Here is a 27,597-nt window from a genome sequence, read left to right on the forward strand (position 1 = left end):
AACCTGAAAATCAAAAGAAAACATATTGTGCTCCCAGTGCACTACAATAATCCTAAAAATATCTATACAGTGACTTTTTTTGAACAAAATTCTATAACGTTTAAGTGGCTAAAAAGTTAGTACGTTTTTGATGACATCAATATTTGGTCCAGACGCAACAAAATAATGATATTTCTGGCAAATAATGAGATGGCCACGATCGACAGGTTAGTATTGCCATCAAAAACTGAAAATGATTTGATGCTAATCAGAACTTAAACACGTTTGTATTTTATGAATTTAGCCAATAAATGTCCTGTAGTTAGTTTTTACACAAGGCTTGTACAAATGTTGATACCTCTCGAATCAAATGTAGCAGCAATTCAATTTGTTAATTTGATTCAAGTTGCTGTTATCAATTTTGCAGCTTGAGTTATCATTAATTTTGTTGTCGAAAATGAACATAAATTTGTTATAATCTATAGTTTACAAATTCTACAGGCAAATACAAACAAATACTTCCGATTATCAATATGGAACATAACTCGTTATGGAATAAGAAGCAAAAATGTTAAATCTGAAATGTTTTTTTAACCTAAACTGTATATTCAAATTTAAAGCCATTTGCATGACTTTCTTAATCTCAATGACAATCTCAAGATTTGAGAGGATTGGAGACATTAAAACAATAAACATTCTGTTCTTTAGTCTTAAAAATGTTTATTAAACACATGAAATTTGTCACCAACTAACAATGGACTGTCAGAGACGACCGCCATCACATGGCAAAGACTGCATGGTGTTTTACATGAGAAACGTGACCAAAGAAATCATTGACTAACTGGAGAGATAATTAATGAGCAGATTACTGAAATCAAGCAGAAACCTGCATCGCAGCAAGACATTTCTGTCAAGAAAGACCTTTCCTACAAAAATACACAAAAAACCTTTAGGCTCTGCCAAGCAAAGACAAAACAAAGACTTCAGGTGACTCTCGATCACTCATCGTCTTTGAGAAGTGACGCACAGAGACTACGGCGCCTCTCAAACAATGTAGGGGCACGGAGGAGGGAAATCTGCCCAGTGACAGCAAATAAACTGTTAACCGCAGCCATGAATCGTTTGGCAAGTGCCAGCTCAACAGGAATGCAGGCCTCAGACAGCGGTTCTCAAACTCTGGGCCAAGGACCGCTGATGGTCCGCAATGATGTTTTGAAAAACATCATTGTTTCTTAATTCCTTAAGAAAAATATATCACATAAAGTACACATTCTTTTTTAAATAAAATGTGTCCAAATTCACATTTTACTTCAGGAGTCTACAGCTGAGTGTGCTCATTATGTTACAAAATATATTTATAAGAAGTCACTTAATGACCAGTGAGGAAGACTAAGATTGTATTCCTCTCCCCTGTCCCTATGTAGCGAGGACTCGGACCTAAGATCCCCATCAATGTGAATGCACCTCTTCAGTCCGATGACAGCATGGTGCAGGTGTCGTGCTAAGTATTCGCTATATACATTATTAGTTCTCTGAAGGCAGAATGAGATTCTGTGGTGCAATTTCCAAACCCCCCTATTTTGCTCTCTTCGTACCTTATTTACAAAGGCAGAAAATGTTGCCATGGGAACACACCACCAGGAAACCTCAGCAGCTTGGCATGATGCCCAATGGTTGCTGGGGCAGTGTTGTCAATGGCTATTGGGTAGTGTCTGCAAGTATTTGTGTGTATGTGTGTGCATGTCCTGTATACGTATGAGCAAGAGAGGAGAAAGTGTGGGTCATTTTTGTTCGCATGTTCAAAAAAGGGGAACAATGAGAGTAAAATAAAAATAGTTCAGTTACATTTTCATGTCCTTATTCCATAATAATGTCTTTTATATGCCTACAATGTATAATAATTATAAATAATATGTACCATTTCAAATTGGTTTTCTTTGTTTGACTCTGTTGGTGACAAATGATGTGAGGCGGCTGCTTTTGTTGACTTCTATACCTTCTAACGTAATTTATTTTCTTTGAAAAGTGTGTGTTCGTCAAAAAGAAAGAAAAATAGAGAGCACTGTTAATGCAAGCAGTTATATGAGGTCAAATATGCAGTTATGTTGAATAACATACATGATGGCTCTCCAATTTAGACCTCTTTCAATAAGTTTGATTGCGTGACATGTAACAGTAGGGAAGTGGTCTGATTATAGTGGAGACGATATAACAATTTTGTACCAATACGCAATAAGTACAAACTTGTGTTTTATAATGACAAACAGGAGGAGACAGAAAGAGACTGTCAGAGAGGTAATGGACTAGGACTGGGCGATGATACGATACAATAATTTACAAACTCTCAGTGGCATCATATCGTGATGAAATCATATATCAAAACACTTTGATACACAATTAAAATGTCTAAATTCATAACAAGTACATACTCAAATACAATACTCAAAATATTTTGATTTTATATTTTGCACTAAAGTTCTAATAAAATTAGATTTCTTTTCCTTTGTTACAAATTAAATTCACACGAGATACGGAATAGGCTTTACCATGTGGTTATTAAATTTATTTATTCATTGAACTACCAGAAAACATGTTGTATTGTAATGTTTATCGTCATCAGAATATGACCTACGTATATCAGGATAGAAGATTTTGGCCATATCGCCCAGCCCTATGATGGACTAATTGATTAATCGACTAATCTTTCAGCTCTGTAATATATATGTATATATATAATATATATATATATATATATATATATTATATGTTCAACATATTTTGAATATAGTCGTCTGATAAAGTGTCTGATATAAACATTCATGTTAAGTTTGAAGAAACTTCTTAACTAACTTTTTTATCAGCTTTGAATAAACTACAGTTGGGATTTTATATCTCTCACTGCACTGTAACTGCAATTACATTTTTATTCTCATAAAATAATAAAAATAGTACAGTTACATTTTCATGTCCTTATTCCATAATAATGTCTTTTATATGCCTACAATGTATAATAATAATAAATAATATGTACCATTTCAAATTGGTTTTCTTTGTTTGACTCTGTTGGTGACAAATGATGTGAGGCGGCTGCTTTTGTTGACTTCTATACCTTCTAACGTAATTTATTTTCTTTGAAAAGTGTGTGTTCGTCAAAAAGAAAGAAAAATAGAGAGCACTTTTAATGCAAGCAGTTATATGAGGTCCCATATGCAGTTATGTTGAATAACATACATGATGGCTCTCCAATTTAGACCTCTTTCAATAGGTTTGATTGCGTGACATGTAACAGTAGGGAAGTGGTCTGATTATAGTGGAGACGATATAACAATTTTGTACCAATACGCAATAAGTACAAACTTGTGTTTTATAATGACAAAAAAACAGGAGGAGACAGAAAGAGACTGTCAGAGAGGAAAAAGAAGCTGAGAGAAACGGAAATGTTCGTGTCTCTGTATACTTGGAGCTGGTCTCCTGGTCTACTAGCTGTGATCTCTCAAGCTGTTTGCTCTCTCTTTCATTTCAAATTCAAAGAGTTTTTGTTGGTATAAACGGGAAGAAACAGATGTTGCCAAAGCATTTACCTCAGAACCGGGATCTAGTTAGTCTCTTCTCAATGGGGAGCTTCTATGGTGGACCATGGCATTCCTGAAATCAGCAGAGCATCATGCAGATTATTAGCATACCACAGGATATGAAGGGGAACATCAATAAACACATTGAGCCATGAAGTTGGGATGAGTAAATAAATAAAGTCAGCCACCCAGACACAACCTTATCTAGGCTTTTAACCGGGCCACATAGTCTAGTAGTGCTGTTTTCCGCAAAAACCATCCTGGACCCAATCATGAAAGAATACTACGAGATAATTAAATCATAATGGAGCAATCGCTGATTAGAGATGAAGCACTCAGTAGCACAAAGAAATGAATAGAAACCCAAGCATTTATGACAGAGGAAGCATCAAACATCGTGTGCGGAGTATGAAATGGATTAACAAAGTGGGAGATAATGGTGAGAATGAATACGGTGCCATCAACAAAGTGTGAATGAGAGGAAGGTACAAGAATACATGTACAGTGGAGACGGTTAAAGTCAATGGAGATGAATAATATATTAATAATGCTCGAAAATACAATTCGACATTATAAATCAAACAGCAGTGAGCCAAACGAATGCAATAATTATGACACTGCAACACAATGAAAGACAACAGAGACGGAAATGTGCGGCTTTTGTGTCGGTGCATGCTCATTAATTCCCACATGTGTGCGTATATCTGGGTCTCTGTGTTCCTGTCTGCATGCACTTAAAGAGAGTGAGTATTGCCTGTGGTGCATCTTATCTAATATTATCGAGAGGAAACGCAGCCTCTCCCCCTTACCTCCCCAACCCCCCAGCCCTTTGAACTCAAGCCGCTGCTGGGGATGCAGTCTGACTGAGCACAGCATGTCCTGAAAGGAGGTCAGAGGGCAGGAAAAACAGTCTGCTGTCATGGCAACTTGATGCCACCAACCAAAAATGTTGAGTGGCTTGTGGGACCTCAGGAAAGGTTGGTCAACCTGTCACTGCTTATTGAAGACGGAGAGCCGCCACTAGGATGACTGAATTAAACATTGAGCTTTGCAGAATAAAGCTGAAGATATTGTTGTTATAGATACTATCAATAGAATTTCCGTTGAAGCCATAGCCTGATATATTTTATCTCTCTTGTCATAAAGCTCTATTGTTGTCCAAAACTATTATAAACACATCAGTGGTGCGCTGCTGTTGCATTGTGTGACATGCTTCTTCATTAGTACTATTAACATGACCACTAGAGTTTATTCTGAGTGATCCCCACAAACACCGTGCTCGCACTACCACATATTATTTTGCAGCTGAAAAGAATCCCCAGCAAACACACTATATTACTCATTTGAGAGTATAATTACCTAAATACCACAGTACCCTAGGGCAGGGAAATCCTTGTCTCAAGTATTGATAGCAGGAATGAAGCCAGTCCAGCGACGCAGCAGCGAAGCCAAAACGCAGGGTCGTCCGGCAACAGGTTTAACCCGGCCAAACTGTTGACTAGGACTGCCCCCTCTTAGCCAATTAGTCAACTAATCATACCCTTTTTCCAAGAAACTTACGAGCACATCTCTGGTAAACACACGATTCTTTGTGGAGAAACTCTGTTTTACAGATCTGTCGATTAAAGCAACTAATCGATTAGTCGACAAAATCATATGTTAGTCAACTAAGAATGGAGGACAGTCCTACTTTTGACTGACCGTAATGCAATGCCATCCTGCGAAAACGTTGTTGTGGCCAGTCACAAACATGAAAGTGCACATTCCTGGTAGATTACTTTGTACTGTTGATCACCTTGTGATCGTTGTGAGGCTGTTGATTTTTTGGTTTTATTGTCAACAGTAAGAAAAATATGGAGTTACATCAGCCTCATACTTACAACATATTAAAAACCTCACATTTTTATACTAAATTTACTTTCTGTACAATTGTGAGTATATCCTAGTTTTTGCATTGTGTTTATTACTTTTAGTGCAGTCTTTTGAAAGCCCATCAATGAACACAGTGTAGCTTTAGACTCGATTGACCTATTTCGCAAATTTTATTCAGAAGACTTGAAGGGTTTTACACAATTACTGCCACAAATGACACCTCAGCTCACATACCTCCATGAATAACTGCCACCAAACTGAATTCATCTTATTTGTCGTACTAATGACTCTAAGTACGATTCTGAAAATCTGAGAAATGAACTGCAGCGGTAACAATGTGTGCCAACTCTTAACTGCCTTGTGTTTTCATCAAAATCCTGAGGTGCGGAATCAACATGGAATCCAGGTTTCTTTGTATGTCATTAGCTTGTCTGGTGCTCGAGCTGAGACTTCTCCAAACGTTTTCAGTCGTTTTCAGTTTTCAGTTTTCAGTCACTGAAACCTCTCAGAAGAGTGTGTGAGTGCAGGTGTGTCATTCTGCAGCGTGTCTGTGCGCGCACATACTAACCTTCGTATCAGTACACATATTACAGGTTAGTAAATGATCGTTTTAGCCTTTTTTTCTCCTTTGCGTATGTGTGTGTACCGGTGTGAGGCTTGTACAAGACGTGCATGTACTGCATCTGCACGGGTGCGTGTATAAGGCTTGTGTGCGAACGGTGTGTGTCCTCGTGTTTGTTCAATGCGGCAGAGGGTGGAGTGGCAGATCAATAGGAAACAAATGAATTCAGATCAATATTAAGCCAGCGAGTGAAGGAGAGAGGAGAGACTGAAAGCGAGTGAGTGGGGTGATGCACCACAGAGGAGGAGGAGGAGGGGTGGTGGTGGGTTGGAGGGGAGATGTGTTAGCAGCAGCACAGCGACTAACTGTACACTTGGGAAAGACCACTCATTTCTACGACCCAAACCTCAGTGATTTGAGGTCATTGACAGTTAAAATGGATGGTTAAGGGAGGTAGAGAGAAAACAGAGAGAGATAAATAAGAGCATCGGTGCACCGTAGACAGACCCGCATTCCTGCATCACTGGTGTTGTTTAGTGGACAGCTGCAGTGAAATGAGACTGGACAGTGCTTCTTTCTATTAATAGCTTTATTTTTTTCATTTTACTGGTTTAATAAAGATACAAATGTGTTGTCTTTGCTTCACTTTTTATTTTATTTTGTTATGGAATGCCCTTAAAAAAATGACGCCCAAATAAATTTAAAATCAGCTACTTTTTCCATTTTTTTTTCAATCCACTCAGTTTGTTTTTATATATTAGAGCATTTTAGTATTACACTTTGTTAGAGACCAATCTGTTGATGACTGAGCTGAGAGGGTCATGGTTGTGAATAAACAAACCTTGATCTCGGGTCTCACAATAGCAGCAACATCTGCCACGGTCTGCACAAAGTCAACTTCGACCCTTTCGCTTCTATCCCATCCCTTAATAACACATTTCCACATTTACAAATCTCAGGCTAGCGAAGATTTAATTCTGACCTTTCGACTTAAACTCCCAGTTGGAGCTTGATATTTACAGCCAAACCTGTGAGGACTAGTCAGATTAGGAGTAGGCTCGACTTCTCATTACTTTACTTACATTTGAAAATCTTTATCAATGTTAGTAGGACTATAACAGTTATTCTCATTGTCAATTAATATGTTGATTATTTTCTCCTTCGATCAATTTTGTTTTGTCAATAAAATATCAGAAAAAAAGCCTACTATAATTTCTGACCTCAAAGTAACATCTTGAAATAGCTTTTTTTTCTCCAATCAAAATCTAAAATAGATTGATATTCAGTTTACAATGATATGAAACACAGAAAAGCTGAAAATCGTCACATCTGAGAAGCTTGAATGTGTGGCACTTTGCCTGAAAAATGACTGAAATGATGAATCAATTGTCGTAGTAGCAAATAGTTTCATTAGGTGGATTAACTGATTAATGAACTAATTGTTTCAGCACTAAATGTTAGGTTTTAGTTTGGTTTTCACTCACAATATTTCATAATTAAGTTTGGAGAAAGACTAAAACGCCTTTGTCGAAGCTCTATTCCTGTTTAACAGCACACGTAAGGTCCTCTGCTGAAATTTGATATACCGGCCGACTGTGTTCGTCTAGACTGTGATGGTGAAATCACCAGAGATTTCATCGAGTATCCTTGTTCTATTGTTGAGATTATTTTGAGCTGAGCGACACATAAGCAATGGATTGCAGCAGTATTGATATCATCCTTTTGGACTTTGACCTTTCTGTTTGTTGTGAAGTATTGGTGGGTATACCAATTATGTATGTTTAACCATTCTTGCTTCATTTACTGTAGCAAACACGTTTATAAACATCTGTTTATTGGTGAGATACCAAAACAGTGATGTTGCCTATGCTAAACATACGTATATATCTGAGATTTTTCCGCTTTGGAGTATGGCCTTGAAATTCAGGATTGCTCGGCTTTGAATATCTACTCATCTCCCGGCAATGAGATCAAAGAATCAAGAGCCATTTGGGAATCGGAAACTGAATTAGACTTTGGAGTGATAGTGGCGAAAACAAACACATGGATACTGAGTGCTTGTAAACGGGCACTCTCCACTTCCAGCTCAAGGTTCCTCGGCTCTTGAGATAGATTTCAATGATAAATGCCTCAGTTAGCTTCAAGTGCCATATATCTGATGCCTTAGAGAAAATACTGTATGCTGTAAGTGATATTGTTTAATTGAAGAGTATACCTGTCCTACAGCAATGCATTCACCAGAGTCCACTGTTTGGCCTTGAAAGAGAAGCGTGAATTGCAGTCAGGACATTGAACACTATCACACAGTTGTTAATTGACAGTTATTATAATTTGCACATTGTATATATATGGAGAGAATGATCTTAATAACATTTCACTGTGTAAGCAATTAGATTTGACCTTTCCACTTTTGTATAGTATGATTGGCTAAGGGCCCAGTATGCGCTGTTGCTATTTTAATTTTCATGATTTCAAATAGCTTGTTTTGCCAACCAATGGTCAAAAATCCAGTTATTCAATTTACCGTCACAGGAGACTAAGAAAAACCCCCAAATATTTATATTTAAGAAGCTGCAACCAGTGATTTAAAAAACCCAACAACAATCAATTGATTATCAAAGTTTTTGCTGATTCATTTTCTTTTAATTGATTGATCAATGAATGGTTTAAGATCTAAATTAGATTTTAGTACAATTTTTTTCTATATTCTTATAATCTATATTTTGCCTGTGGCCATGACTGCATCATACAGTTAGAATTTTCTCTCCCTTAATATTAATCAAAGCAACAATTCCTCTATCAGTCAGTTTTTATATCATATTGTCTCTCAATAAGCTTCTCGGTGCTACATAAATGCTACTATCACTTCATATGAATCATCATAAATTGCATATTTTGTAGCACCTGATGGACCCAAAGGAGAGACTGGATTGCAGAGAGGAGTTACGTCTAGTGACGGTTGCCTTCTGAGTCAATCTATTCCACTTATGTGGAAAATAATAACTGCAGAAATGAGCTCAGCAGTGCTTTTTAACTACATCACTGTCACTCATTGCACTCACACTATAATTTTCACCTTTTGCACTGTGATTCAAGTTAAGAGACAGTGACTGTGGATACAAACGAGACAAAGAGGGACGCAGAGAGAGAGAGAGAGGGACGCAGAGAGAGAGAGACAGAGGGACGCAGAGAGAGAGAGAGAGGAGAGAGAGAGAGAGGAGAGAGAGAGAGAGGAGAGAGAGAGAGAGAGAGAGAGAGAGAGAGAGAGGGAATGAGAGAGAGAGATGCTGCAGATAAAATGGCAAATGTGCGTGCCTGAAAGCAAAAGAACATTAGAAAGAGGAGAAGAAAAAGAGAGTTCATATACAGAACTGAAACAAATTTAAATTTTTCTGGCAACCCTGCTATCTTTCTTAAAGAATCGCTTAATTGTTTGGTCTCTAAATTTTTAAAAAGGCTTGTGTCCGGGATGAAACAAATAAAGAGATTGCACTGAAGATGATATCAAAAAAAGAAAAACTAAAATTCTTCACGCCTGGGAAGCTGTCACCAGCAAATGTTTGGCCTAAACCATTGATTGATCAGAATTGTTGTCTTTTAGTTTTCTGACTAACCACAACACTTTTTTTCATTTGATGCAGGCTCATTTTGTATGATAGAGGAAGTAAAACCAACAGAGAGACAGGCAGAGAGAGACAGTGAGAGATACCTGAGGCAATGATGTAGAACATCATCTCTCACCAGACAGTCTGCTAAAAAAAAAAAAAAGCATGGAGAGGCAAACATCACCATGTCTCTCAGGTTTTCTTCCTGTCTCTCCTCTTTAATCTGACAGCCCCCCCCCCTCCCGTCTCTCTCTTTCTGTCTCTCTGTCTCTCTTTCTCTGTCCCCCTGAGCTGTATTCTGTGTGCTCCATCCCCGCCTCGCTCCATCTCCCTGCCTCTAATGTGCTTTGGCGTGTGTTACCCACGGGTGCTTGTGCGCTGCTGCCGCCGTCCTAAAGCCGGGTCAGGCGGGCAGATGAAGCCGTGCGATGCTGTCTGTGACATCATCAGTCACTGCTATTACTCACGTCTCACCTCCCCTCACTGTCTGAAACTGCCAGGGCTTTAGGTGCTTGGTGGCAGGCTGAGGGACCGAACACACACGCAGTTACACACACATAAATAGATAAGTAATAGAATTTGAAGAGGTTTATTCCAGAATTTTCTGAAAATCCAATTTGTAGGTTTTTATTACCTAAAATAGTTCCGGCTGACACAGCTGAGAATTAAATAATTTCAGTGTAGCATGCACAAATATCAATGCTTCATTACAATCTATTACTTTCTTATAGTTGAAAGAATAGTTACTATGGTACGCTGTCAATCACTTTAGTGTGTAAAACTTTTTTTATATGTATACACATATGTATAGGGGCTGCAACCAACAATTATTTTCAATATTGGTTAATTTATCAATGATAATTAATCAATTTACTGTTTAGCCGATAGAATATTTAGAAATTGTGAAAAAAATCACATGTTGCCAAAGCTCAAGCTCAAGTTTCTTTAATATATTTTATGGAATTCAAATAGACTTCAAGACTGTGATGAAAGAAAAGTCTATAATCTAGCATGATGTAATAGTTCAGCTGGTGTGGCATCACAGAATCACTGAAAAAAGTTTGCTAAAAAATACTTTTAATTCTGTTTCTTTTTATTTCTCACCTGTGTTATAATGTCCCTAATGTGGCAAACCACAAATGTATTTCACCGAAGTGACACAATTAATCATGAAACATTTGAGCCAGGTCTTCCAAAAGTAATTCACTTGTGTATGGATGTACAGTAAAAGAAGAGAATCTCCAGATGTGGGTGCCGATATCTCTCTGCATGAGGTATAAGGCTGCACACAGCCTGCAGTACATCTGTGTAAAGGGGAGAAACGTGCTTCTCTTCAGTGAGCATGTGTGTGAGGTTCAGACTGTGTCAAATCGCCACATCTGCCCTGAACGGAAACACTCCTGTACCTGGGGGTCTAACTGTCACCCCTGTTGTCAGCCAATGAAGAGGTGAGACTCTGCACACTCCTTCACTCAGGAATACAGAGAGCTGGTATGAAAGCCTTCAGCCTGTATGTGGGAACACACCATGTAAATCATACATGGCCAGCACCACCAGGCACCATATGCATGCTACAGCACTGCATTAATAACAAATGTGGCAGTGTCATATACACAAGCATGAGAGAGAATGTATTTGACTACGTCTTTTTTGTCTCACTCCCCTGCACTCCCGCCATGCCCTCTTGACATTACCTGCAGCAGTGAACTCAATGTGCCAAAGAAAAAGACAGAGGGAGAGAGACTTGATACAGAAAAAGATAGGAAGGTGAAAGGCTCGAGAATGAATAAACCACAAAAAAAATAACAGTTGGAGTATAAATACCTAAAGGCATGAAGCAAAAAGTGCATTGGGACAAATAAAAGACAGAATGACAAGTGGGAAAAAACATGCGGCAAAGTAGGACAGCAAAATAGACGGCGTGACTGAATGACAGACAAACAGAACAACTGAAAGAGACACAAAAGAGAGAGAGAGAGAGAGAGAGCGAGAGAGAGCAAGAGAGAGGAAAAGAGAGACAGGGACAAACAAAGATCGAGAACAATAAGAACAATGGATGAAATGATGTGCAGAAAGGAAGAGAGCGGAAGGGGAGTAAGAAGGACAGACTTGGAGCGAGACAGAGGAAAACAAGGAGAGAGAGAAAGAGAGAGAGAGAGAGAGAGAGAGAGAGAGAGAGAGAGAGAGAGAGAGAGAGAGAGACTGTCAGGCAGAATTAGAAGAAGACAGAGGAGGGCAATGCGCAGGCAAAAATAGGTGGCAGTGACATAGTCGCGCAAGACTGAGGAATTCTCCCTGTTGACCCGGACACATTCCTCCGGTCCTCAGACATTAACCCATGCCACACCACCATACTGTACTGCAGTGGCTGTCCTCTCTGTCACTGACCCATGAAAAATATCACCAACAATCTCAGGCGTACACATGCTACCAACTTATGAAGCAGCATTAACATTTCCCCTTTTGAGTGGGTGCTGCAAATTAATCTGGAAATCGAATAAATGACCCGCAGTGTGTTTACAAAAGCTCTTTCTGACAGTAGAAGCAGGCTGCTTCAAATCTCTGAGCAAACACCTTCAACAAGAATGGAAATATCAGGTTAAGTGCTCAAGTCAGTTAGCTCTGAATCAGCGGTCTGTGTGTGAATAGGGCCCTGCAAAAACACATTGTGAAAATATCAGGGCAAGAAGGGCTCTATTGTGTCCCAGAGGCAGAATGTAGCTCTTATTCTCCTGCTGCTGGACCGGGGGCATCGGGGTGACATCAGCACAAAGACAAAAATGTAATGTGAGGCATCTCCAAAGCTAGCTTCTAGGCTAGACCACAGGCCGCTCTTTATACCCGCGCTCTCTCACTTTTCAGCAACATCTGATAATCGGGACGTGACCAACAGATGACCCTTAAACTTGTTGCTTACTAAGAGCCACAGCCAAAAGTGTTACACCTAACTGACTCAAATAGGCGTGCCAGCAAAAGGGACAATTGTCTGCGAGCTGCTTTCAGTTAGCACATATCATGACAGAATGAGTCAGGGAAGAGTAATTTAATTATTCTGATGGTGCATCGACGTTTCGATCCGGCCATAGCATAAAATGGCTGACCAAGTGTTCCTGACTGCTGAGTGCCATTAAGCAAAACTCTAGTCAGTTAAGCACTTGATATAAAACAAAGCCATACGTAGACTCAGTCTTTGGGGATACACTTACAGCACTTACAGAATCGGTTGATTATTTTGGACCCTTAATAAATGAACAGTAAATCTTTCCTTACCTGATAAAAAATGTCTTCAGTGAGAGAGTTCAGGTTGTCTCAGAGGCTCAACCTGAAAAACACACATACATATACATTACCGGTTTTCTGAAAAACATGATTTATTTGGTATGACTTATATTTTCTTTTATCATAGCGACCCTTGATCTAGTTCCATCCAACCTTACTGTATATTTTCGAGATCTTAAATCTTTTTTTTTATCCTCCATTTAATAAAACACTTGTGATTGTTGTACTAGCACTTGTCAGTTTCCAGCTGGAAAAACACAAATTCAGCAGCACAAATTCAAAGCTGCTACACACAATGACAGCTTGCATGGGAATTCCTGAGGTCTGTTCGATCCATTAATGTATGCTGCGGTTGAATGTCATCAATTATGAATGAGAAACACATGAGATTCACAGAGAGCTGGGAGAGAATCACGGGTCATGGCTCTGGACTGTAGTACCTTGAATATTCTTAACATACTTAGGGATATTATGCAGTCAGATATATTCTAGTTTTGGAGCTAGTTTTCTTTAAAAGTTTGCATTTCTTAAGCAAACTAATGAACAAATTAGAGGTTGAATTCAATCAGTGACTTATTTGAAGTAATTAAAGACAGAAGTAGTAGAAGTATTTGTCCTAAACAAGCTTTGTCAAATTACACAGAAATGTACGTAACATTTGTAAATGAGGCAGACGGTCTTCAGCAAATTGAACTACTATAGGTGAGGTTATTATATATTCTCAGCCTTTAGGTGTCAGGCACTTAAGTCCATATGTGAATACTGCAGTATCTTTATGCAGCTGGGCCTCTTCCCCTTTAAGGCCCAGAGTGTGTTGACCCTGCCAGTGAGTTCATACCATAACCAGACCCATATAGCTTCTCCTCCAGAGCCTCTGATCACGACCCTGCTGAGCTGCCGCCTCAGTTATGTAAGATTACATAACACCAGGTCTGTCTGAGTAATATTTCATAACGTGGGGGTCCCACTACATTGACATTTCCACCAAAATCCCCCCTCAGGAGGGGAATCAAAGGTGCTAGGCAGGTTTGGTAACTTTAAAGTCAAAATTTTGGAAACAAATAACATCCAGTTGAAGGCTCTGGCGGGGTATTTATCTCTCTTAACCCTCTTGTGTCTTTAGATGAAAGTCGCAGCCGTTAGGTTCTGGCAAATTTCTGACATCAAAGACTTTTCCCTTCATTTTCTTGAGAGCTACAGCAGAGGTCACGGAAAGGTTGAGAATGGGACGCCACTAAACAAAGCCCCCCCCCCCCCCCCCCCCCCCCCCCGGCTTATCATAGACTGCAGTGATGCTGTTTGCCCATAAATGTCCTATCAGTGTGCATTAATCAAATCGCTGCATATGAATTAATTTAGCACACATTTAGACACTGAATAATATTAAAAACTAGGCCACTAACTGTTATCTAACGGCCTCCGCTATACAATAAGCTCCTTTTTTTTACTGCAGTATGTCTCTCTCTTTTTTTAAATTTCTTCGCCGTGTCCACGTGACCGTGTCCTCGCATAACTTCAATAACCTTGCTTCTTTCACAAACGAATGACAAGCCTGACAAAAATGAGCTAAACTAGCGCAAACAATCAAAAGGTGTTTCAGCACTTATCGTTTAAGGTAACACGCACACACGCACACACCAATAAAAAATGTTGTTGATGGAGGAACACACACTATCCCCTTGGAACGATACAAGTGGACAATCTTGGATATAGATAACAACTGTGGCAAGTAATAGAGAAAGTGTGGGCAAAGATAACAGGAGGCTATGTAAATTAAAAAAACAGAGCAGGCAGATATATAACACAGGAGAGGATAAAAGGGAAAGGAAAGAGATGCCAGGAGATATCTGAGGGTGATACCACGGGAGAAAAATGTATACTCGAGGTTACAGCAGATGGACTGTCAATGGACGATAGCAGAATTGCGCTATATGCCATATGCCTCCGTCTACTGTTGAGGCCCGCTGTACCTACAGTACAAAAATGCATTCATGTAATCCACTACTGTCAACATCTTTATACAGCAGGCATGCAGTAATTTACAGCAAATCCTCCGTCTTTACCTGTAACTTCCCCACATCAAGCACAACTAATCTCGCCCAAATGCGCAGGTTATAAAAATAAAAAAAACTTGTTGAATTGGACTCCAGTTTGTTACTTAGCTTACGCCCTGGAATGAATCCACCCTTATCTTTTGTTGATACCGAACCACATCGTGGACTGGGGGTTTTGTCTTTACGGGCGGACCAACAGATAGATTGGGGATACCCGGATGAACGGATGGAAGATGGGATAGAAAAAGGGAGAGAAGCATGGGAGGAGTGAAATATGCAATGAGAGAAGAAGAAACCCTACAATATTTACAGTTTTTTTCACGTCTCTGATTCATCTCGTTCTAAAACATCACCTTTCGTATCAGTGCTTATTTTTTTATAACAAACACAATCACACGATCATTTAATGAATATGAAACATGAAACGTGATTGTGCAAATCCACGCATGCGTACAAGCAGGAGTGACCGTCTGCCACTGCCGGCTCTGTTAACTCTAAATCACACCCCAACATACTAGCACACACACACACACACATGCACAGACACACAGATACACATGACTAATACAGATAGATACACACAGAAATGCACACACCCATGCATGGGCCCCCTAAAACTGGGTGCACTCAGTGAACCCTTTCCAAAGCCCTCATCTAAATGTTAGCAGGGGTAATCCTTCAAGGAGAGGCAAAGAGAACAGCGATAACCGACGATAAAGAGGAGCTGAAGGGAGGAAAGCAAGAAAGACTGTGAAAGAGGGAGAGAGGTGGAGCGCAAGATGGGATAGACGAACAGGATGGGGGGGATTAGCAACCTAGGGAACACATTTCTCAAACAAGAAAAAAAAAAAAGAGAAGAGTTGAAAAAATGAAGTGAAGGCAATGCGGGGGGGGGAGGACAATTCTCTAAAGAAAAAGGAAAAAGGCAGAGAAGATGCATGTATGGGGAAGGAAAAGGACGTGTTCATACAGTATACTCACAGATGAATGAGAGGGTGACCGGAGAAGTGATGAAAAATCATGTCAAAAAACAAAAATCAAGGGCGGCCACAGGGAGCGAGCCTGAGTTTGACGAGAAGTCCAGTTTCTTCTCATTCTGGAGTTTTGATTTTTCCCCTTTTCCCGCGATTTTGCCAATTCCTATCCAGTCGTCCCTCCTTCCTAAGTCTATCCCCTACTGGTCCCCCTTCCTACCTCTCTCTCTCTCTCTCTGTCTGTCTGTCTCTCTCTCTCTTTCTCTGTCTTTCTCGCTTTCTCCCGCAGACCATGCTCTCCATTTTCCCCTCATTCTTTGCCTGTCCCCTTTATCTGTCCATTCATCGAACACTCTTTTCCTTTCCCCTCAGCTCTCGCTACAGAATACAGATAAGGTTTTAAAAAAGGTTTCTGAACAGAAGTCGGGTTCTGATTAAAAAAAAAAAACTACTGCAGAAGAATAGAAAAAAACTGTTAACAGGAAAGGACAAGTAGCTAGTGGCATTCAGTCATTCAGGCGCCACGCATAGTAGGGGTGATGGTACCTCCGTACAGGAGGGCATAACCAAAAGCAAAGAAAGCAAAAGAAGGAATAAAACAGAGCTTGTTGCGGTCGGTCTCCAATGGATAGTGAGCGCGCGTGAGGGGAAGGAGTGGGAAGGACTCCGGGGTGTGTGTGTATGTGTGTGTGTGTGTGTGTGTGTGTGAAGAGGTGGGAGGAGAGAGAAAGGAGAGCCAGCAAGAAGACAGAGAGAGAGAGAGAGAGAGAGAGAGAGAGAGAGAGAGAGAGAGAGAGAGAGAGAGAGACTGGGGGTTCATGGAGAAATATCCAAGAGGGAGGGATGGAGGAGGAGTGTGTCGGTGAGGAGAGGAAAGAGGAGGGGGCAGGAATAGGAATACATTTTTTTTAACGCTCACGGTATTCAAATTTTGTACTTTTTCATTTTTTCACCCCTCTGTTCCACGGCTAATACCGTCCCTTTCTGTGAGAAGAAAATAAGAGAGGAAGAAAGAGAAAGAGCTACTATGTGCTTTGTCTCACGCCCCTGCCGTTCCTTTTCCTGGTTTCCTTTCTGCTCCGACTCTCCTCTATTCAGCCTATTTTCTGCACGTGCACTTGAACTCTAAATCCTGTTTGCTTTCCCCTCCCCTCCCCTCTCTCTCTCTTTCTCTCTCTCTCTCTCTCTCTCTCTAACTGCGCATCTGTGCATCCCTGCCTCTCTCTTTCTCTCTTTCTCTCTCTCTCTCCGAGGCAGAGGCTGGAAATAGTAATAGCAAGCAGGAGGGAGCGAGCGGGAGGGAAAAGGAGAGGGCGAGGGGGACAAAAAAGGGGAGAGAGATGTTGAGAGGGGGGGAAGGGAATAAGCTTAAACGGACTGACATAGAGAGCACAGGGCTGCTCTGTGTGTGTGTGTGTGTGTGTGTGTGTGTGTGTGTGTGTGTGTGTGTGTGTGTGTGTGTGTGTGTGTGTGTGTGTGTGTGTGTGTGTGTGTGTGTGTGTGTGAGAGCGTATGAACATGTCTGCACATTTATAAACTCACATTCATCTACCTTGGCTTTGGCTTTAGATGCGGCGATTCACAAGCTAGTGTAAATCCGCACATCATGTTAGCCTACATACCAGAAAAGAAATACATGACTTTTTTGGGTCAAGGAAAGAAATAATTTAAACGGCAACATTTTCCTGTATTTTCAGCAGTGTATAGTTTCATACTAGTACTCAAATTTAAACAATGCTTTGGAGACATACAATATAATTAGTGCCGTAAGGAATGATTGGATGTTCACCATTAATTAATTCAACTACTATTTTCTTGATGAATCATTTAGTCAAAAAATGTCACAAATAATGAAAGAGTCTTATCTCAAGCTACCAGAGCCAAACAGTGATGCCTTCAATCTACTTTTGTTTTTGAATTTACAATCAAAACCCTTAGAGGGATTCAATTTACAATCAAATGAGATGGGGAAAAGCAGCAAATCGTCACATTTAAGAAGCTGTTACAAGCTAATGTTTGGTATTTTTACCAAAGATTACAAAATTTACACAATTAACTGATTGTATTTTTGTTAACTGCAGAATTCATTAATTAACTAAACATATCTTCCCGTCATATTTCTTTTCAATCTTCAGTGCGAGCCTGCAATCATGGCATGCACACATCAGACTTTGCTCAGATTGTATCTGTAAATAACTTTAAGTATTTTTTATTGCTAAAAAAAAAATGCTGATTAATTGATTAATACATCGACAGAAATAAACAACAACTTAGAATTCTGAAAAAACAATTAATATTTTCATTCAATTACCACGTTAACATTTGCCGGGCAAGGTTTCAATGCTTGTTTTCTGTGTTTCACACCACTATAAAAGGACCACTCATGATCTACAGTATCTGGTAATTGAAATTTGCCATTGTTTTTACATTTCATACACTAAATGACTGGAGAAAAAATTGTGAAGTTGAGAGGTTTTTAGTTCCTGTAATTACTTTTTTTGTAGTTAGGCTTGATTTTAATTCAGTTCACAGGCTGCCTGTTGATATTGTTGCAGTTCTACAGAGGGTAGCATGAATGACGCTTAACAGCGATTTAATTACTTTTACTAGTATGATGTCAGGTCAGGGAGTAAGGCAAAGATGTGAGAAGAACAGAGGAGAAGGAAGGCAGACGCAGTGTCAGAAAGTAAGAAGGGCAAAGGGCAAAAATGCCCCAAGAAATCTTTGAATGCCCTGAAAAATGTAATCAAGGGGCAAAAATTGCTCCCAAGATTTAAATAGGAAAAACAAATCTATCTACTCGTAAATATATCTACCATTAAGTATTTTTATTTTCTTGATTCAATTAATTAAATGTCCTTTTACGTCTCTAACATACACTCACACTATGCACTACTAATAGCAATAGTATGCTTTCAATTACCCATGTTACAAGGTGATGATTACCGCATTTTAATCTTGGCTCATTGTACATTAAAAAAAAAGTTGTCCCGATTCTTTAGTCAGGGGGAGCAAAGGTTTCCCCCCCAAAATATATTTTTAATTTCCAACACTAAGCGAATAATACGAGGAGAGAAACGAGCTGAAATGCTATCCACGTTGGCCAGGAAACTTTCTGTGTAGGCTGTTCTTTAGACATAACTACTTTTCTGCCAGGAATGAGAACTTTTATTAAGAAAATGCTGATCATCGTAAGTCGCTGCATACTGCTTTCTTTCACAAGGGCAGCCATCACCTATGAAAATAGAGGACACTACCCTGTATCTAAAAAGATGGCATGCCATTACAGCAAATAGACATCGACGCTGACATGATTCAATAATGAAAAGCTTTATCTCATGGTCATCCTTTAAAATGCACCATAATTGCCGTTAATATATTCATAAATTTTAGATCATAAGCACATTTGACATCATGAAATTACTTTATTTTATACGATGTGAGGTATCAATGCGAGGCAGTGAGAACAGAGGAGAAGGAAGGCAGGTCATGGGAGGTCAAGAGAGAAATCAAATGAAAACCTATTCACTTGGGTTGAGAAGCGTTATCTGTATGCAGTCTTTAGACATGTTTGTGCCAGGAATGAGAACTTTAGTAAGAAAATACTGATAGGAGTCAAAGTATTTGGCCCTGTGCATATTGCTATATTTTCCAGTAATCACCTTGGAAAACAGAGGGTTACACACGATACGAGCATGAATCTAAAGAGACGGCATCCAATTGCGGCAAACAGCCATCAACGATTAGAGAAAGGAATTACATTTTATGAAAAGCTTTATCTCACGGCCATCCTTTCAAATAAATCATACTTAACATTAACATGTGAATTTCTTTTAAGCCATTAGCACATTTTATCCATCAACTGCACCACTCTTTGCAGCATGTAAAAGATCTGCAGATAACAGGCTGGCTGGTAGAAAAAGAAAAGGTTATTTACCATTTAGCTGTGCCTTCCTCACTGAGTTTCTTTCTCCTCGCCTGCTGACTGCAGCACACTTCTTGAAAAAGCCTTTGGGTCTGGTAAAACAGAGAAATGGGCCAGAGATGTAAAATGGGCGCCACCACACACACACAACACTACCCTCTGCTGGGATTCAACGGGAATAGTCCACACCCAGCATCATCACATTGAAAAGGCTCTTTTTTTTAAAAACGAGGGTTAACCATTCAGAACAGGACTGGTCACGATTAAGCAATTGTGCCAACGGATATCGTCACTGGATTGGGATGTAGCAACAAATCTTTAAGTCACATGACAAATGTTATACTTGGGTTTGATAAATCTCATATTCACAAAGCAAACAGTTCTCTAAATTCCTCCCTAACATTGGCGTTCTCATAGTTGAATTCAATGTGTACAGGGATTCATTGGCCCTTCAAACGAACAGAAAAGGTGAGTGCGCAGTGACATATTTTGATTGGCCCCTGTTTGACCTATTGTGACTTTTGTTGTCAGTGTTTATTTATGTTTTTAAAAAATTGTGGTTCTTTATATATATATATATATATTGTTTAGCTGTATTTATATGTATTATTTGCACACTGGTCTTATTTAATCTGTGTTCAATCAATATCCGTTTGGAAATCAAAGCATGAAAAACCAAAAATTAAGTTTTATTTAATGTTGTCTTTTTTATTAAAAAACAGATTGTTTTATTCAAAATATTTTTGCTAATTGTCTGCTTATTCTTAATCTGAACCTTTTATAAGAAAACTATTTATTAATTGCTTAAACTGCAGTGTACCTTTTATTGCCTCCTTTGTTGAAAACTGTTTTTATTTCTTAATTATTTCACTTGCTTGTTTTTATTTTTTTTATTATTTATCTAAAATTGATTTTTCTATCTAGATATTATGTGTTTCTTTCCAATGCTTTTAAACGTTTAATCTAAAACACCTTGAATTACCTTGTTGTTGAAATGTGCTGTACAAATAAACGTGCCTTGCCTTGAGATAAAGATTTATAAATAAAAAACACAGAAAAACACAGTTTAACCATAGATTCCGTTAAAAATTTGTGATTAAAATACACATGGATAATATTACCGTAAGTATCTGAGTAGCTTTGGTTTAAGGGCAGGCATTTAAACCTACTGATGAGGTAAATTCAGGTTATACGGTATCATCATCCTTCCCAACTGAGGGCATCAGCTCCCTCACTCCTCAGCATCCTTTCTCCAACCGCATTACCGTCGGCTGAGCTACATCCTAAAACCCAACCTCTCGGCTTGTTAGTTTTGTAGGCTGTATGAAAAGTAAGATTTTTCTTTATCACTGTTTATTATGAGCGTTGTGTGTACAGGTAACTGTCAGAGTCGTTATGACTTTAGCGCTAGCTTGTAGCTAACGTTAGCAAAGAGTTCCAACGTTCCAACGGTTCCAACGGATGCGACAGTTGGTGCATTTTGGCTCCTGTAACCACTTTTATGACCATTTTAAACTTCATTTTAAGCTCACCTTAGTCTCCAATTTGTCTTTTTTAGATGCCCAGTGTCACAGTGAAAGATGTCAACCAGCAGGAGTTTGTGAGGGCTCTGTCAGCTTTCCTCAAAAAGTAAGTAACAAGCAGCGCTAACGTTACATGACTGGCTGATATCCACCTGTCAATCACACGGGCTGATGGGCGGGCTCAAACACCTTCAGAGTGATTTCAACTGTCAATTAAATAAAACAATGCCATTCATGTATACGTATATATAGAAATGATTGCTATTATTATTATCATTATTATCATTATTATTATTATTTTTATTATTATTATTATTATAGAGCGACTTGCTGCTGCTCATGGAGGAATTGATGGGGATCTGTAAACCATAAATCATGATATGTCACAGTTTGGATGCTGAAATAGCTCAATTTGTTTATGTTTTTTAATAACATTAAATACATTTGCAAGATATTATAATATATATTTAATATGAATATATGAGAAATAAATTGTATTTTGTACTTGGTAAGTCAAGTTAAAAAATATCTAAAATTTGAGTTTGGAAAATAAATAAATAATACTAAAAAAGAAAATAAAAATAATAAATGTATGACAGAGGAAGCTATTCATTACAATGAATAAGGGTGAACGGTGGGATTAAATAAGTGTATACTTCCTACTCCTTTTTGGACATTTCAAAAAATATAAATTAAAAATCAAATATTTATTATTCATGTATCTCTATGGTTTTTATTAAATTATTATTTTCTGTATGACCTTTTCTGGTTTCTTTTTTACATGTTTGAGATAAAAACTTTAAATAAATAAGTAAAAGCGTAAACTCGTCATGATATGAATAAACAAACTAAGCTCTGCCCTGTTTTGAAAATGTTGTACTAATTGTTTTCATCCTCTTTGATGTAGACGACTACACCTCAGATTCACATATGATGATTGTTAAAACATTTTGTATTAAGTATTATAATGGTCTTGTCTCCTTTTTTTGTTTATAGATAAGATTTCAGTGTCACAGCAGCAGAAGTACAAGAACAAATGCATAGTATAGAGACATCATATCTGCTTTAAATGAAGCATTTTACACCAACATAAATAGTTACTATAAGTTAATTGAACTAAAATACAACACAAACAGTGAGGAGACAAGGAATCCGCAGTTAAAGATATACAAAGATTGCATTTGATGTTATGGAATTGAATCACGTGTACAGTATCTCTGGTCTGCAGATATGACAGTGATATGATTAAAGAAACAAAGGTGGGTGAAATGATCATACGCGGGCTACAGTATACAGTATATGTGTGAAATCACAGTAACAGCTTCAGAGTCAGCAGGGATACTGCATCAGAACTGAAACTCGGCACTGCAGTTTCCGTCAGAGTCCCCTCAATGTCACGGACATCCAGAATATGTGAGGAGGACCTGGCTGCAGACGTCCATCACCATGTTCATCCGATTACAGGATAAAGACTATGTGAGAGGAGGAAGAAGACAAACAACGCAGTGGTGGGGTCTGCCAGAACTTTAACAAGAACTGAATGCATTTGGACACGTCTGCCCTCAAGTAGAGTGACATACCAAGTTCAACTTTGAGTAACTGGGAAGCACGGTGTCTGGTGGTTTGGCACTGTCGCCTCACAGCAAGAGGGTTCCTGGTTCGAATCCTGTCTGGGGCCCTTCTGTGTGGAGTTTGCATGTTCTCCCCGTGTCTGTGTGGGTTTTCTCCGGGTTCTCCGGCTTCCTCCCAAAGACATGCAGGTGCTAGGTTTATTGGTGAGTCTAAATTGCCCGTAGGTGTGAATGTGAGTGTGAATGGTTGTCTGTCTCTGTTTATCTCTATGTCCCTGTGATAGACTGGCGTCCTGTCCAGGGTGGACATCGCCTCACGCCCGCTGTCAGCTGGGATCAGCTCCAGCCTCCCGCAACCCTGATAGGGACAAGCGGTTGAAGATGAATGAATGAAACTTTAAATAACTGAAACCAGGTTTTACAGCTGCCATTCTGTCGCTATGTTCATGTCTGAGATTCAACCTCTTTGATGCTTTCGTCTGGAGTCAACGAAGGCTCAAGTCTTAGCAGCTATTCGTTAGCTACAGCTAATGCACTGTAACATTGTGGGTAACGATTTTGAGTTGTTCTTTTATCGGGGGTTGTAGCGCGAAAACGTCTCTCAACCAGCCCCTTATACAACAAACAGTGTGATTCAGTAATGCATGTTACAGTAATTGTACAAAGTATTTGGCCTTGTGTTAATTAATGCTCCGTGTTTCCCAGGCGACAGAGTCCTGGAGACCTGCTCGGGCTTGAGCCAGTTTGAAGCGGTAAAAGCCATGCTGATTTGTTAAAATGATGTGAGGCAGCATACGTTTCTTCACTCCATAGATAATGAAGAGAGACTCATAAAAGTAGCCAGGAGAACATGTATGGACCTAAGCTAGGATAAGCTTTACATTGGTACTATAATAATTTACAAGACGGCTTACTGAGATATGATGTCATCATGTGACCTATTGACGTGCAGGGTCAGAGGGACGTCTTGCAGAGGTGATTGATTATGGTACGATTACACTATACAGCCAAAAGTGAGTAGACTTTCCTGGACACAAACTTAGTGTACCATGTGTTTCTGGATTTACATGTTCAACTGTCAAAGATGAGTTGAAGTTCACGTGTCCGTATACTCGGACATGTGAAGTGTATGTTTAGCTTCAGTCTGGTAAACAAGTTGAGCTTGACAGTAAAACCAATTCTTTCTCTATCACAATCTGTTTCACTACGTTTATTTATTTTTAATTTAATTTACATTTTATGGTTTAACATAACATAGCATAACACAAGACTTACACATAAAACAATACAAACACAACAATAACAATAACAGTACATGCGTCAGGGGAGCACAAATCAATTACATTTCAGAAAGGTATTCATTTATTTCTTGATGAGTATTAAATCAAAGTTTCATTCTTCTCAAGGAAGGAAGGGGGAGAAGGGAAATACAGAGCCTAATGCTTTTTTTTTGTTACTCTGTGTTTATGATAGTGTGTGGTAACACGGTAACATCACAAATTGGACAAAGTGGAATATTAATGTGGTGACGATGTCTCACACGGCAACCTCAAACTCAGGTTATACAAACTTTCCATCTGTTACGATTAGTCGGGTACAAAATCAAGACTCAGATTAGTTTGTTTTTTGTGTAAAATAGAGATTTAAAATAAACCAAAGATGATACATTGCATCTATTGTCCTTCTGCTGCTGTGACATGTTTTATCTTATAATACAGATCAATCACACCCTCTTTAAATAAGAATTAGGCCTCTGGGTAAATGATGTTTTTAACTTAATGCAACTTAGGCAGGCCAATTTTAAATATATACAAAGGCAGTAAGTAACAAATGTACTTTTACTCTCTTATTGTGCTCAAGTATACGTTTTAGAGAATTAAAAGAAACAATTAAATAAGTAATAATTCAATTTTAATTGGAACTTAATAACAATAAATACATTTTAATTACCTCATATCAATGTATTCACTTTGTGATATCATTTACTCCACTACTCTACGTTCTTCAGGAAAACATTGACATAAATATTGACATTTATCTGACAGCTGTTAGTAGTTTGTTTCTCAAATATATACATGTTGTAAGAGCTTAAACAAGAAGAACATTGTACACAGTTGTTTCTCCATCACTTTGAAACAAATTTCTTTCCCTGCTGTGGTGAAGACAGGTCGTGCAATACTGAACAATAATTTAAAGCAACCAGTGGTCACAATGAGCATAGAGGTTTGTCCATGCAACGTCTTAAACAAATCTGGGTGTCTTCAACGTGGTGATCCACAAAAAGGACTGAAAGAGGAACTACACACCACTGTTTTTTGTGTGCTGTACATATAATCACATGGACTTTTGTTGGCATATGATGATAATACATGTGACGCTCCCATAATATATAACAATACACAATAGTATAAGTATTGTGTGTAAAAACTGCCTTTTCTGCTCCAAGTTACCTTGCATTTGCCATATTCTTCTGCCTGTCACTTGTGTTGCCAAGTATAAAATGCAGAGCACCGGCTGACGTGACCAAGGGCATGGTTTGTGCCTCTCGGACATAACTTCTCAGAAAGCTAGCAAGCCATCACAAGCTCTGGCAGGGAGACGACGTCGTACATGAACAAGATTTATTCCTCTGCAGTGGCAGTTAACACAACACGCTGTTAACTGTGCGTTCTGTTACTGACGTTCCCCCACTGACACACTGGGAGAGCAGCCACAACACACGGGCCCACACAGTCATAAACACAAACTACATAATGTGTTGAACGAAATCTAATTTTCCTGCTTTTACATTGTTTGAGAAAACGGTCCAGGCAGTTGATTCATCATATTTAACATATAATTGATTTTCAGGTCTGGCAAACTTAAAGTCCCAGAATGGGTTGACACTGTGAAGCTTGCCAGGCACAAGGAGCTGGCTCCCTGCGATGACAACTGGTTTTACACCAGAGCAGGTCGGTTACACTGCAACTGTTTCCCATGCGTCAATTCATCTGCAACGATTAGCAGATGAATTGATTATTCTTGATACGTAATTTACCAAATATAAATGCAAAAATATAAATTCCATCATCTCTAATTTTAAGATTTGCATCTTTTCTTTATTTCAGACCATCTGTTGTTCAGACACAAAAAGCAATTGGACAACATCACGTGTCTTCCTTCATTTTACAGACTAAACATTTAACCGAACAAATTATTGCTTTATTAATATACATTGAGAATAAACATCAGTTGCAGCCTTAGCTAAGTAAAGTGAAATGTTTTTCAGTGTTTCTTATGTGTCAATAATAATAAAGGATATTTTATGCACCATACCAATGGATCTCAAACCTTAACACGTCGGAGACCTCATGTAGATTTCTTTTTTAAAAGCTTGGTCCCAGTGAAGACACTTGTGTTGTTTTGATCAGTCCTATCATGAGTAGATTTTGTATGTGCCCAATCTCAAAGCTGCAGTGTATAAAATCTACTACGACAAGTTGGCCTCACAATAGCATACGAGTCTGCAGAGGAAAATATCACACATTTGATTAGTTGGAATGTTTGATTTCATGTCTTTTGGGTATTTCAGATGCTAAAACAAGGATATATTGCAACCTACACTGTATACTGTACTGTTTGCACATCTCTCCAGCATCCACAGCTCGTCACCTGTACCTGCGAGGAGGGGTCGGTGTGGGCTCCATGATTAAGATCTACGGAGGGCGTCAGAGGAACGGTGTATGCCCCGCCCACTTCAGCGTGGGCTCCAGAAACGTGGCAAGGAAGGTCCTCCAGGCTCTGGAGGGCCTCAAGATGGTGGAGAAGGACCCAAATGGGTGAGAAAGAGAGAGAGAGGAAAGCTTTGTTTAAGATGGTTGATTTGAATAAGTGATTGTTATTTTAACATCTGCTTACAGTGGACGGAGACTTACCTCTCAGGGCCAGAGAGATCTGGATAGGATTGCTGGTCAGGTGGGTTGTTCAACTTTATTAGTTGCAGTACATATAAGCCAATAGGAACCGCAGCTTGCAATGAGTGCATTCAAACACAAGACGGACAAGCTAGTTATGACTGCCCAACATGTTACTAAGACACTGGGTTTTTTATGCTGATGTATGCTGTAATACTTGTATTTACCAATAAGTTAAATTGTTTATTCTCATGCCACTCATAAATAATCTTTATGATAAGTGCACATGCCTCCCTGTTTGATATGACTGCATGGCTCTCCTCTCTTTTCTCTCTGTCTTTTCCTTTGTATGTTTAGGTCGCCTCAGCAAACAAGAAACAGCGAAGTTTACAAAGCGCCATCTGAGGAATGCATGCAAAGAATCCAGATGAGTGAAATGCAGTAAAACCTTACTGCTTATTTACTCAAGTTTGCTTGTCTCCCATATCACTCCAGTGCCCACAGTAAGTATAGAAGAGGTCATAGAGATGCATGTGTCTATAGTGCAAAAGTACAAATCAAATATTATAGCCTACATGGATGTTTTGCAAAAGTTTGTTCGAAATTCATGATGAGTTTCAAGACAGCAGTGGCCTTGTGACAGCACAGAAGGGATAGAGAATCACTGAGAATACAGTATTACCAAGCAAGAGCATGTTAATATTGTCTTGACAATAACTGTGAAACTCAATGTAGAAACACAAAACAAATTCAATGAATGCTACTCCAAAGTATTTATTCATTTGGAT

General features: G+C 39.0%; 1 protein-coding gene across 1 annotated transcript; it reads left to right on the forward strand.

Moving 5' to 3' along the window:
- The first annotated feature begins 21,034 nt into the window (after nt 1–21,034).
- LOC310955508 (small ribosomal subunit protein eS19) lies at nt 21,035–27,571 on the forward strand. The gene is made up of 6 exons (XM_083925332.1): nt 21,035–21,152; nt 21,381–21,451; nt 25,767–25,867; nt 26,551–26,734; nt 26,816–26,870; nt 27,167–27,571. The coding sequence occupies exons 2-6, from the start codon at nt 21,381–21,383 to the stop codon at nt 27,212–27,214; spliced, it is 459 nt and encodes a 152-aa protein (XP_083781458.1). The 5' UTR covers nt 21,035–21,152; the 3' UTR covers nt 27,215–27,571.
- Nucleotides 27,572–27,597: the final 26 nt, after the last annotated feature.

The sequence above is a fragment of the Echiichthys vipera genome (genome assembly GCF_963691815.1).
Source record: "Echiichthys vipera genome assembly, chromosome: 13".
Taxonomy (NCBI): Eukaryota; Metazoa; Chordata; class Actinopteri; order Perciformes; family Trachinidae; genus Echiichthys; species Echiichthys vipera.